Source organism: Mytilus edulis, chromosome 1 (genome assembly GCF_963676685.1).
Source record: "Mytilus edulis chromosome 1, xbMytEdul2.2, whole genome shotgun sequence".
NCBI lineage: Eukaryota > Metazoa > Mollusca > Bivalvia > Mytilida > Mytilidae > Mytilus > Mytilus edulis.
In genome coordinates, this window is record NC_092344.1 from 54,536,502 (window position 1) to 54,548,545 (window position 12,044).

At 33.7% G+C, this 12,044-nt stretch overlaps 2 protein-coding genes across 28 annotated transcripts in view; both read left to right on the forward strand.

Moving 5' to 3' along the window:
- Positions 1-12,044, forward strand: part of LOC139514078 (inositol 1,4,5-trisphosphate-gated calcium channel ITPR1-like) — a 269,729-nt gene that overhangs the window by 102,224 nt on the left and 155,461 nt on the right. For all 27 annotated transcript variants that reach the window (XM_071302866.1, XM_071302912.1, XM_071302962.1 and 24 more), the window contains 3 exons: positions 6,610-6,729; positions 7,815-8,048; positions 11,441-11,536. In XM_071302866.1, coding sequence (XP_071158967.1) covers positions 6,610-6,729; positions 7,815-8,048; positions 11,441-11,536 — 450 coding nt within the window. The remainder of the gene's footprint in view (positions 1-6,609; positions 6,730-7,814; positions 8,049-11,440; positions 11,537-12,044) is intronic.
- Positions 91-4,965, forward strand: LOC139484991 (uncharacterized). The gene is made up of 2 exons (XM_071269075.1): positions 91-995; positions 3,280-4,965. The coding sequence occupies exons 1-2, from the start codon at positions 290-292 to the stop codon at positions 4,353-4,355; spliced, it is 1,782 nt and encodes a 593-aa protein (XP_071125176.1). The 5' UTR covers positions 91-289; the 3' UTR covers positions 4,356-4,965.

The window sequence follows — 12,044 nt, forward strand, 5'->3', positions numbered from 1 at the left end:
AACATAAGTTGTCATAAAGTTACAAAATATCGTTTTTTAACAATAATATTAACTAGGTGTTAATATCCGTATATTATTGCAATATTGCAATTGGACATTTGTGTTTATCTTCATATATATGTGAGTACGAACTACACTGCTTATTATCTTTCTTTTGGATCGTTGCGATTATTTTACTAAAAGGAACTTAGTGTTTTAATATTGTTGAAAATTTAACATTCCGTTCACGTACTGTACAGCAATTTGAAAGAACTTTCCCGTTAATACAAATATACTGAACTTTATAATTATGGCTTCCAGACGTAATTCAAGGAATCAGCCGTATTCAAATAGACATTTGGACCTAAATAACCCAGACAATTGGACGTCACAGCAACTGAGGATAAAATTACAGCAGCTGGGGATTGTTGTACCCAAGAATATTGCTAAGAGTGTTCTTAAACAATTTTATTTGGAAAATAAAGATCGCCAGATTGGCAATGCTATTATTGCCCAGACCGAGGAAGTAAGTGATCCAGAACGCGCCGTACCGAATCCTTTAGCCTCAGCGAGTGCCCCAGACAGTTCCGCAAATGTGATCGACGAATTGCGTAATCCAACAGCTGATGAAAGTAGTTCGCGGAGCAATGAAGCAACCGGAAGTGCACATTTCGACAGCGTCGGTGGCAACAACATGGCTGCAATCATGCAGTCCTTCAGCATTGTTTCGCAGTCCGTCGCACAATGCGCGTCCGGTCTCCAACAAACAGTTAGCCTTATTGCTAATCAAAAATGCTCAGAAATCAGTACTTCCAAGAAATTTGATCTCGCTCAGTGGTACCACAACAGAAACGCCGAGGACGCACCACTCATCGGGAATGGAGCCATACAAAGCCGGCTAACACCACCCTCATTAGGATACTCGTCCATTACACCGGGTACAACAGGTGTGCGATCGGATTCATACTCCAACGTAGATATTGTGGCACCATCAGTACAGAGGAATATAATTGAGGGTAAGGACGTTAATTTAGGTACTCTCCTCATTCCTAATTTTGAAGCTCCTCTGACCCATTCAATAATTGCCGATGGGTTACACGTAAACATGGCCAACAAACCCGATCCGAGATTAAATAGGCATCTTTCCATCCAAGAATTCATCCAAGCTTTTGGGAAATTCAAAAGAATTATGTGTAATGCATATCCAGAACGTAGGGAGGAACTAGATGCTTATGAAGCCGACATAATTAACATCCATAATTTCCATGGCCTAAAATTTTATGATTACCATAAAATATTTTCTGCTAAAGCTGCAGCTCTTTTGAGAGAGAAACGTGTTAAAGTGGATTGGAGTCTCCGTGACCGTGATATCCTTTCATTAATTACAGCAGGATCCTCAGTAAATGTGTGTAAAATTTGTAATTTAATTGATCATGCTACACAATACTGCCCATTGCAATCTTCAGTCCAGGTTGAAAGTCCGTCTTCAAGATCATCTTCATCTAGTAACCTACAATCGGTAGACAAGCAAGGTCGTTCAAGAGTATTTCATGAAGGTCGGGAAATGTGCAATAATTTCAATAACCCAAAAGGTTGTTATAGGAAAGTGTGTTATCTACTCCATCAGTGTACAAAATGTCGTGCAACAGGCCATGGTGCCGCAACCTGTAGGAAATCTAATGTGCCTGTTCATTCTTCAACATCTTCTATGTCCTCTAAGAATAAACCGGAGAAACAAAATTCAGAATGACTATCCAAGGAAAATTTCTTGTGTGAAGCTTCAACACCAATAAATGTTGATAAATTGGAGGAAGAGTTATCATCACATCCGGATAGAAATTTTGTATTATATCTATGTAATGGCCTGAGACAGGGTTTTGATTGTTTAGTTCAAGGGGATATTTCAGAATCTAGAGAGTGTAAAAATAATTTTTCTGCAAGGTCTCAGGTTAAAGTTGTATCAGAGTTAATTAAAAAAAAAATGAATGCCAAAAAGGTTTTGTACATGGACCTTTTCAGTCCTTACCTTTTGCAAATTATAGAGTTAGTCCACTTGGGGTTGCTGAAGGAAAATATTCTGGGAAGAAACGTTTGATTTTAGATCTTTCATCTCCACATGACAATGACAACTTTCTAAGTATTAATGAAATGATTGATAAAGAAGAATGTTCCATGTCTTATGTTAAAATTGATGATGCTATAAGAATTATTCTAAAATTAGGTAGAAACAGTACACTTTGTAAATACGACATCTCAGATGCGTTCAAAATTTGTCCTTACTTGCCATCCCAGTGGCCTTTATTTTGCTTCAAATGGCAGTCTTTTTATTATTATTATGTAAGATTAACTTTTGGCTGTCGGTCTAGTCCTAAAATTTTCGACACCATATCACAAGCAATTTGCCATATTGCAGAGAAAAATTATAAGATTAAGAACATTTTACATCTACTTGATGATTTTCTTACTATTGATCACCCAAGTGAAGATGGTGAAAGAAGTATGGCTATAATGATGACAATTTTTAAACGTTTAAATATTCCTATAGCCAAACACAAGACTGAAGGACCAGTTACTTGTCTAGAGTATTTAGGTATTATTTTAGATTCAAACAAAATGGAAGCAAGACTTCCAAATATTAAAGTACAGAGAATATGTGAGTTTATTTCCAAATTGTTGTCAAAATCATCTTGTACAAAGAGACAGTTATTACAGTTGTTGGGACATTTTAATTTTGCCACAAGAGTTATTTTACCTGGCAGATCTTTTTTGTCATACCTTATTAATTTGTCAACTACTGTTAAACATTTAAATGAATTTGTACATTTAACTAAAGAATGTAAGGTAGATTTAGAATTTTGGTTAAGATTTTTGTCAAACTGGAATGGTATTACTATGTTTCATGATTGTTATTTCACATCCAGTTATGACTTTGAATTGTATACAGATGCTGCTTCTACAATAGGCTTTGGGGGATATTTTCAAGGCAAATGGTTCTCTTCTTATTGGCCTGTTAATTTACCTACTTTAACTGAAAATTTGTCTATGGCGTTCCTTGAGTTATACCCTATTGTAGTAGCAGCATTGTTATGGGGCCACCTCTGGCCCTGTAAAAAGATATTATTTTGGTGTGATAATGAAGCTACTGTTGCTATTGTTAGAAAGGGACGCTCTAAATGTTTAGAAATTATGAAACTTATGCGTCAATTAACATGGTGTGCAGCTCAGTCTAATTTTCATTTTAGTGCTAAACATGTACCTGGTCATATCAACCAAATTTCTGATGCTTTGTCTCGTTTTCAGATGACTCGTTTCCGAAAATTGGCTCCCCAGGCAGAGCAGAACCCTCATACATGCCCCAGTGTGTCAGAAGTAATGTGGTCTTAACAAACACAGTCAACAAATTATGGTCTAATGCTGTAGCTATAAGGACAAGAGCTGTTTATGAGACAGGATATAACCATTTCAAAACATTTCTTCTTTTAAATGGGGTCAACCTGAATGGGAACAAATTACCTCCCATATCTGAAGAACTTTTAATTTATTTCGTTAGTCATTGTTTTCAAATTCTGAAATTACAATATTCTACTATTAAGCTGTATATTTGTGGTATTAGATACATGTGTCTCAAGGACAACATCCCCTCACCTTTTCAATCATCAGACAAAGACCATAAATCAATGGTTCGACTATCTTTATTTCTAAAGTCCGTTAAACGTTCACAAAAACAGTCAGTTAGGCCAAGATTTCCAATTACTTCTGACATACTAAAGCAAATGTGTGTTAAACTGAAGAGAGGCTTTTTTTCAGAATTTATAGACTTAATGCTGGAAACTGTTTGTATAGTAGCATTTCATGGATTTTTACGTTGTGGTGAATTTACTGTAGATAATGCATCTAACTTTGATTCAGAATCTAATTTATGTGTTTCTGATGTTACATTTTATGAAGATTTTGCAATTCTTCATCTAAAGCAGTCTAAAACTGATCCTTTTAGGAAAGGCATTGACATACAACTGCATAGGCTAAACAATATCCTATGCCCTTATACAACTTTAAAGCACTACTTACAAATGAGATCAGTTAAAGGGAAATGTGAACTTTCAGATCCTTTGTTCATTAATGAAAATTTTTCAGCTTTAGAAAGAAAATATTTTATTACAAATTTAAAAATTTTATTAGAAGCCTGCGGATACAAAGCAGAGCTATATAATGGCCATTCCTTTCGTATAGGCGCAGCAACCAGTGCTGGAAAAGCTCATGTTGAAGATCACTTAATTAAAACATTGGGTAGATGGAGTTCTGATAGTTATTGTCGCTATATAAGAACAGATAAATCTTCTATTAAGAATGCACAGCAACAAATTTGTAACAATTAAAAATTTCGAACTGTAATTATGTATGTCTTCATATACTTGCATGTATATATAGATATATGCTTGTAAAATCTATGTAGCATTAAGAATAACTCTTGCTAATTTTATTTTCATGAAATAGTCAGTTGTGTGTATGTTATACATTGTGTATCATTAAACTATGTACAGCTTAAATTGTGTTTAATAGAATTCCACAGTGTGTAGTTGAAGGTTAATTTATTCCATTACCCACTTTTTCCCATTTATTACCTTGGGGGTCACTCAGCTGCTTCACACCTGACTTTTTGGACCCTTTCGAAATTGACCACTGGTCTAATTTCTCATTTCCCCCAAGTCATTAAATGTAATACATCTACATTTATTTCTCTCTCCACCGTCAATCTAACCCCCTTTATCGTAGCCACCTGCTATGAGATGGAGCAACGCTTCATACCCTTATAGGAACTCATCTGGTTCCGGTTGGTTGACGGAGTGTCCATGTCCATGGGGCTTGGTCCATCTACACCAAGTGTCGTCGACAGGGCCTGGAGCTAAATTTCCCTTAGCTGAGTACTTGACTCCCAAGGGCCAAATTATTTATATGTTTTATTAATAAAAAATAGAAATTAAATAATCTTGTTGTCAGCAGCAAACTCACTGATATAATGTTTGGTCTTACTAGATTCTCGGTTTCAATCTTATAGGGATGTCTATGTCTGAAGGTCACATTAAATGTCAGTTTGTCAACACTTCAGGAGTATGTTAAGAAATAAGTTACAGTACAGGGTATAAAAGAACACCTAAACAAGAGAGCTACAAATACAGGGTATAAAATAATCACCCAGAACACCTCTTAAAAAGAGGAGTTCTCAAAAGGTCACAGTTTACTGAATCATGAGGAACACCTAAACAAGAGGCAACCAGCTAAACAAAGTACATGAATCATTATCAATGAACCACAGAAAATAGATAACAGACTTAACAATGAATAAGTCATCACTTGCTGTATCCGTCATTCGTCAATGTCATGGGTACTTCTGTTAAGTTGTGGATTCAGTCGTTCGGTTATATCTCTAAGTCCCTGGAGTCATAAAATAAACACCCTATTTATAAAGATATGGTAACCGGCAGTTGAGTTAACCGGCAGTTGAGTTATCAAAGTTATCCAGTGGATAAATATGTATTTGGTTGATATCTAAATAAGTTCAATTAGCCTTTCAGTGAAAAATCCCAGTGGGATTGTCCATGGTTACAGTTATCTATATTTAGCTAATGTACATGTTACAGTAAACTTTTTGACATGTTACGGTAAACATTTTGACATTATTGAGTAAACATATGACCTGTTAATATAACCAGATTTTTCCAAGTTTTATCGTATTATTTCTTTTTGAAATGCATTAGAATCGGAATAACAGTACTGTAGTTGAAGAGTTGCCAGCGTCAATTTTGACAGTCGGTTAAATCTGAACCGCCGGTTAACTCAAACGCGGGTTTCTTCAACCGTCGGTTACCATATCTATATAAATAGGGTGCAAACATTAATCCACTATTCTAACTCTGATGAAGGTCCTTTTTGGACCAAAACCTGTCAGGCTATGAAGCATCATCAGGGGCTGTTAATTATGTGTATTGGTATATATATTATATTTTTATGCTTTTACGTAAAAGCTAAAAGTCCTAAAAATATTAAAGCGTTATATAAATTATTCAGTATTTTCCGCAATTACAGCATTTTTTATGTTTAAAGTACTTTGTACAATTCAAAAGAGAAAACCAATGTCCTTATTTATGTTCACAATCATAAAAGAAAAAAAAATATGTTACACAGCAACAAATGACAGGCCGTTGACTTGTGACAGACACATACATAATGTAGCGGGGTTAATTTTAGAAGACCTTTGCTTAAAAGTATACTTGATTTTCTCTATTCGTCTGTTTTTTCTTAGAAAACTTGTTTGTCACATGATCCCAGGAACTACATATCACAGCTTTGTTATTTGGTAAAAAGCTTCATGTAAGGATGCTATAAATGTAGGATGGTCTTTTTCATTCATCAATTATTAACTTCCTCTTTAATAAATACTTACAACAGAAGTATTTATGGTGAAATAAAGCTTAGAATTCCAATAGTTTGTTGTAGTGATGATAGGTTGAATGTTATTTGATTCAATTTAAGTTAGCCTTATATACATTATTACTACAACTCTATTGATGATAAATATGATTTATTTGAAGGTTTCTTTGACACTTAAGATGTTAAATTGTATTATTGCAGATTTTTAGATTACCTATATGTGTTATGTGTATCAAATGGATCAGCCATACCTGCCACTCAAGATCTGATTTGCAATTGTTTGCTAAGTGATGAAAACCAAGATATTCTAATTGAAACAAGGTATTTTTTATCAGTTATATTTTAATCAAATGCTTACAATGACAGGAGGATCATGTTTTTCATCTTGTCTTTTCAAGAATAACAATGGCAATCAATTTACTGGACAATTGGTTTATCTTATTAAGTAGCACTACGATCATTTTAAAATTCAACAAAATGAGTTATTAATATTAATACACTTTTATATCAAAAATGAAAACAACTCAATTATAAATTTTATGCGTCCATAGCGCTTCTCTGGATTTACCTGCATCAAGGAATGCTCAAAACCAAATAGATGAAAGTCATGGGTGAATAAAACAGAAACAGTTTAAGAGCTGTACAATGTAAGAAGACCTAAAAAATAGCCAAATCCAACTAAGGCCGACTTTGCCTTAGGGAGTTAAAACCTTAATTTCTTATAAATTTCAAAATGTTTAAACACACAATTTTAGAAAGGTTTGTTAAAAATTAAGTCATTAATAACTACTGAGCTGATGATACACTCGGGGAATGATAGTCTACCAGGAGATCAAATCTATCAGAATTGAAAAATTGCCCGGTTAACAAGTTAACGTTTTTTTGTATTCGATATTTGGTCATTTTAACTGGTTAAACGTTGAATGACAACACTAATTTATTGTTATATTATAATATATTCACAAAAGATACTTTCTGGAAATGTTATATAAATTCACTCCATACACCAAGACTATTTTTTTCATTTCATTTTGTACTGGAAATAGAACAGATTATCTTAAATCAAATTATACCCATGAAACACCAATATAACACGCATTAGTTGCATTTCTTAATCATTCCTCTCTTTCTGAAAACTGAATATCTTATGGGTCTTTGTGTTGCTGGGTTGCTTATCTATGGTTTTGCTGAGGTCAGCATACAAGCCTATAGAAAATTTGTAATTCGTGGAACATTCAATTTTGTGGTTTACCTGTACCCACAAAATTGGTATCCAACGAATAACAATGAATCAACAGTACTCTGTAGAACCAAGGCTTTTTGATATGATTTATACCATATTGAGTACTTAGTAGAACCAGGGCTTTTCATATGATCTCATCTAAATGAGATGTGTTTGTATTCAGAATGGAGAAGACTCAGATGGAAGTAGAAATGGAGGTAGAGAATCCTGATGGTACAGCTGCATCAGAACCTATTGTTACAATAGAGGAAGTAGAGGAGGTGGTTCTTGTCTGGGAAGATGCTGATCATCATCAAAAACAAAAGAGCATTGAAGAGTTGGCAAAGTGTGTTACAGAACATCGTCATATGGCCGGTTTAGATTCACTAGAGGATGCTGGTATAATAGAATATTATAGGTGAGACAAGTCATGTATTTATAGTTAAGGTTTATCATCGCACTGTTTTTAAGGTTGTTCACATATTGATCTACAATTTGTTTTAAATAAAACATAGTAAATCAGCTAAATCAAGAAGAAAGCAGGGCAATCATTTCTTAAAAATTCTTATGTAAAAATAGATATGAGTGATGAACATTTTACTCTAATTCAAGATCAATTTTAATCATAAGAATTAAAGCAGAGGTCTGCTTGTGACTGTAAAATTGATAGAACTGTGTACATTAAAACATTTTTCCATCACTTGGTGTCTGTCTTTAACTTTTACAAAATTAAAATCTACCAAGCAAAGTATAACAAAAGTTGGCAACAATCATCAGTGAGTTATCCCGTCCTGTAAAATGTGTTTGATGACTCTGCCTGCCAAACACATAGTTGATGCAACTAAAAATAAAGGTAAAATGCAAGATTTGTCTATTATCTTGAAAACCACTAAAGAGAAATTCTGACAGAAGCATAATGTTCAGACTGATGATATCCACCTAATGACTATACACAATAAAACTAACAGACACCTTCTTGTAGAAGTTATTGCCTTCAAATGACAAATTTTACAAAATCTACAATTAAGTCTGCATGACTGTAATCGCCAGTTGACACCTGAGTAAAGTTATTGTCCAGGAATGATCCCCATTTTTATACCCCATTTATGGGCATTATGTTTTCCGGTCTGTGCTTCCGTTCGTCCGTTGGTTCGTCCATTCATCCGTCCGTCTGTCCCTCATCAGGTTAAAGTTTTTGGCCAAGGTAGTTTTTGATGAAGCTGAAGTCCAATCAACTTGAAACTTTAGTACAGATGTTCCTTATGATATGATCTTTCTAATTTTAAAGCCAAATTAGACTTTTGACCCAAATTTCACAGTCCACTGAACATAGAAAATGAAAGTGCAAGTGTCAGGTTAAAGTTTTTGGTCAAGGTAGTTTTTTGTCTTACTTTGACCATGTTGACGGAGTCAAAAAGCGAGACATAGGTATGCTGTATCCAGCGTCGGTGAAGGCGACGGCTTCAGCAATGTATTAGTTTGTGATTAGGCCTAGTTTATGTTGAACCATAATTGGTAGGTCAATCATATTTGGTATGCAGTTGTATAAGCATTGGCACATCTCATTTCCATGGAGATTATTTGGCCCTGCCCCCTCAGTCATGGTCTATTGACTTTGAAACTTTTTCTTATTTTACATGTATTAGTTTGTGATTAGGTCAGTTTATGGGGAACCACAAGTGGTAGGTCAATGATATTTGGTATACAGTTGTATTGGCATATCTCATTTCCATGCAGATTATTTGGCTCTGCCCCCTTAGTCATGGTCTATTGACTTTGAAATTTTTTGTAAGTTATCATGTATTAGTTTGTAATAAGTTCAGTTTATGGGTAACCACAAGTGGTAGGTCAATGATATTTGGTATGCAGTTGTATAAGCATTGGCATATCTCATTTCCATGGAGATATTTTGTCTCTGCCCCCTAAGTCATGGTCTATTGACTTTTAATTTTTGTATTTAGATTTGGGAACAACTTATAATAAGTCAATGGTATTTGGTATGCAGTTGTATTAGAATTGGCACATCTCATTTACATGGAGATTATTTAGCCATGTAACTCAGTCATAGTTCATTGTCTTTGAATGTTTTGCATAACTTGTGTAAGATGTGAAGGTATTGCAATTTTGATTTCAACATTTGCATAATCAAAATTACAAAAAGGCGAGACATATCTCTGTGATAACAGTTTATGATGAAGTTGAAGTCCAATCAACTTGAAACTTAGTACACATGTTCCCTATGGTATGATCTTTCTAATTTTAATGCAAAATTAGATTTTTTTATGCAATTTCACAGTCCATTGAACATGCAAAATGATAGTGTGAATGGGGCATCCATGTACTATGGTCACATTCTTGTTTTCCTATAATCATGAAAACTTAATATATCAATAGATATTTTCTTTAGTTATGCCAACATGTCTGAAATGTTCAGATATCTCTTAATAGAGTTGTTCACCTTCAATAATAATTTTTACTAATAAGATGCAGGTGAGCATACTAGATTAGTATGTCTCCCTTTTAACAAAGGGACATTATTTGTCCATCTGACACTATAAAAATGAGGAACTGGATTGATTGCAGATGAGACAAATATTCATCAAAGTCAAATTGATGTAGATTTAACGGACTATAAGTCACCATGCATTCAGCCTTCAACAATAAGCAACACTGATACTGTATAATACATTTTAATGAAATGAAACCAGTAAACCAACAGCCTGATTTATGACAAAATGATAAATGAAATGTAATTTTATAATCAGAAGTCATAAACAATCTGGGAAAACCATGGCCTTGTACAATGCCAAAATAGAATTTTTAACATGATGTAGGATAAAAAATATTCATATCTGTGTTGGACAAAAGTGAGTTCCCACTCAAAAAATGTCCTATCATTTCAACTAAAATCGATAGTTTTCAAAAAAATATTACCAAGTAACTTGATGAGCGATTTTTATAATACAGATACCTGTTTTATTGTTTATTTGGCCATAATTTTCAAGGGGTTTGTTTTTATTATTTGATGGGATAAACACAAATGGAAATTTTGCAATTTTAATTTGGTTAGAATACATAGCAAACTTTTCAAGAATTATTTTTCTCAGTGTTCTACTCATCAGAAGATTAAAATAAGCATGAATAATATCATGGCCAAATAAACAATAAAACTTTAAACATTTCTTCATATTATGTAGATATAGGAAGATGTGGTATGAGTGCCAATGAGACAACTCTCCATCCTAATAACAATTTATAAAAGTAAACCATTATAGGTCAATGTACAGCCTTCAACACAGAGCCTTGGCTCACACGGAACAACAAGCTATAAAGGGCCCAAAATTACTGGTGTAAAACCATTCAAACGGGAAAACCAACGGTCTAATCTATATAAAAAAAAATCAGAAACAAGAAACACGTATATATTACATAAATAAACGACAACTACTGTACATCAGATTCCTGACTTAGGACAGGTGCAAACATTTGCAGTGGGATTAAGCGTTTTAATGGTACCAAACCTTCTCCCTTTTTCTGAAACAATAACATCACATGGTATTTATTTGATATAAATCAGGCATGTAGTTATTTCTTAATATTTTTTTTTTAAATTATGATTTTGGTTCAAATAATAGGACATTTTTTGAGTGGGAACTCACTTTTTGTCCAACGAGTGTACATATTCCTAGTTATGTTTAATATCACGGTTCACTTAACATGGATTTGTGATAGGTCCCAGCAGAGGATGGTGTCTTATGGACAATTTTTTTTTTTTTTTCAAGTATTTTAAATTATTGTTTTTTTTTCCAGACACCAATTGGACCTTTTTTCTCACATGTGTTTAGAAAGGCAGTATCTGGCTATCAACAAACTTTCACCTCAACTACACATTGATCTTATTCTCAGGTAGGTTTCAATTAATGTAAACCGTATGTTAATTTCTTATAAAGAACAAACAAAACAACTCCTTTAAAAAGGAGGCGGTAGATACCAAAGTGATATTCAACTTCAAAAGTCAAAAACTAACTGACAAAATGTAACCAAAAAAAACAAAAAAAATTTATCAAATAGACAAACAAATCTGCAAAACACAACCTATAAAAGAGTCATAAAACCAAAGAAACAGGAACCCTATTTTTATATGACCACAAATAAATTTACGTTTGTATAATGCTATTATGTTATGGTGGTTGACAGTGGCAGAGTTGTGATCCATAAACACATTTGCTTTCTTTCTTTCTGAACATACAATAACTTTAAGTTTAAATGAATGGATCTCTATTTTATCAGAAGGTTCACTACCATAAAAGGAAGGTTGGGATTTATTTTGGGGGTTATATGGTACCAACAAATTAGGAATAAAGTGTAAAAAAAAATGCCTTTTTTTTTAGCTTCCTGACAAACCTTGTGTGAG

Coding starts and splice junctions, on each gene's coding strand:
- LOC139484991 (XM_071269075.1), top strand. CDS start 290: ATGGCTTCCAGACGTAATTCAAGGAATCAGCCGTATTCAAATAGACAT. Junction 996..3,279: donor ACAGAGGAATATAATTGAGG/GTAAGGACGTTA, acceptor TCTCGTTTTCAG/ATGACTCGTTTCCGAAAATT.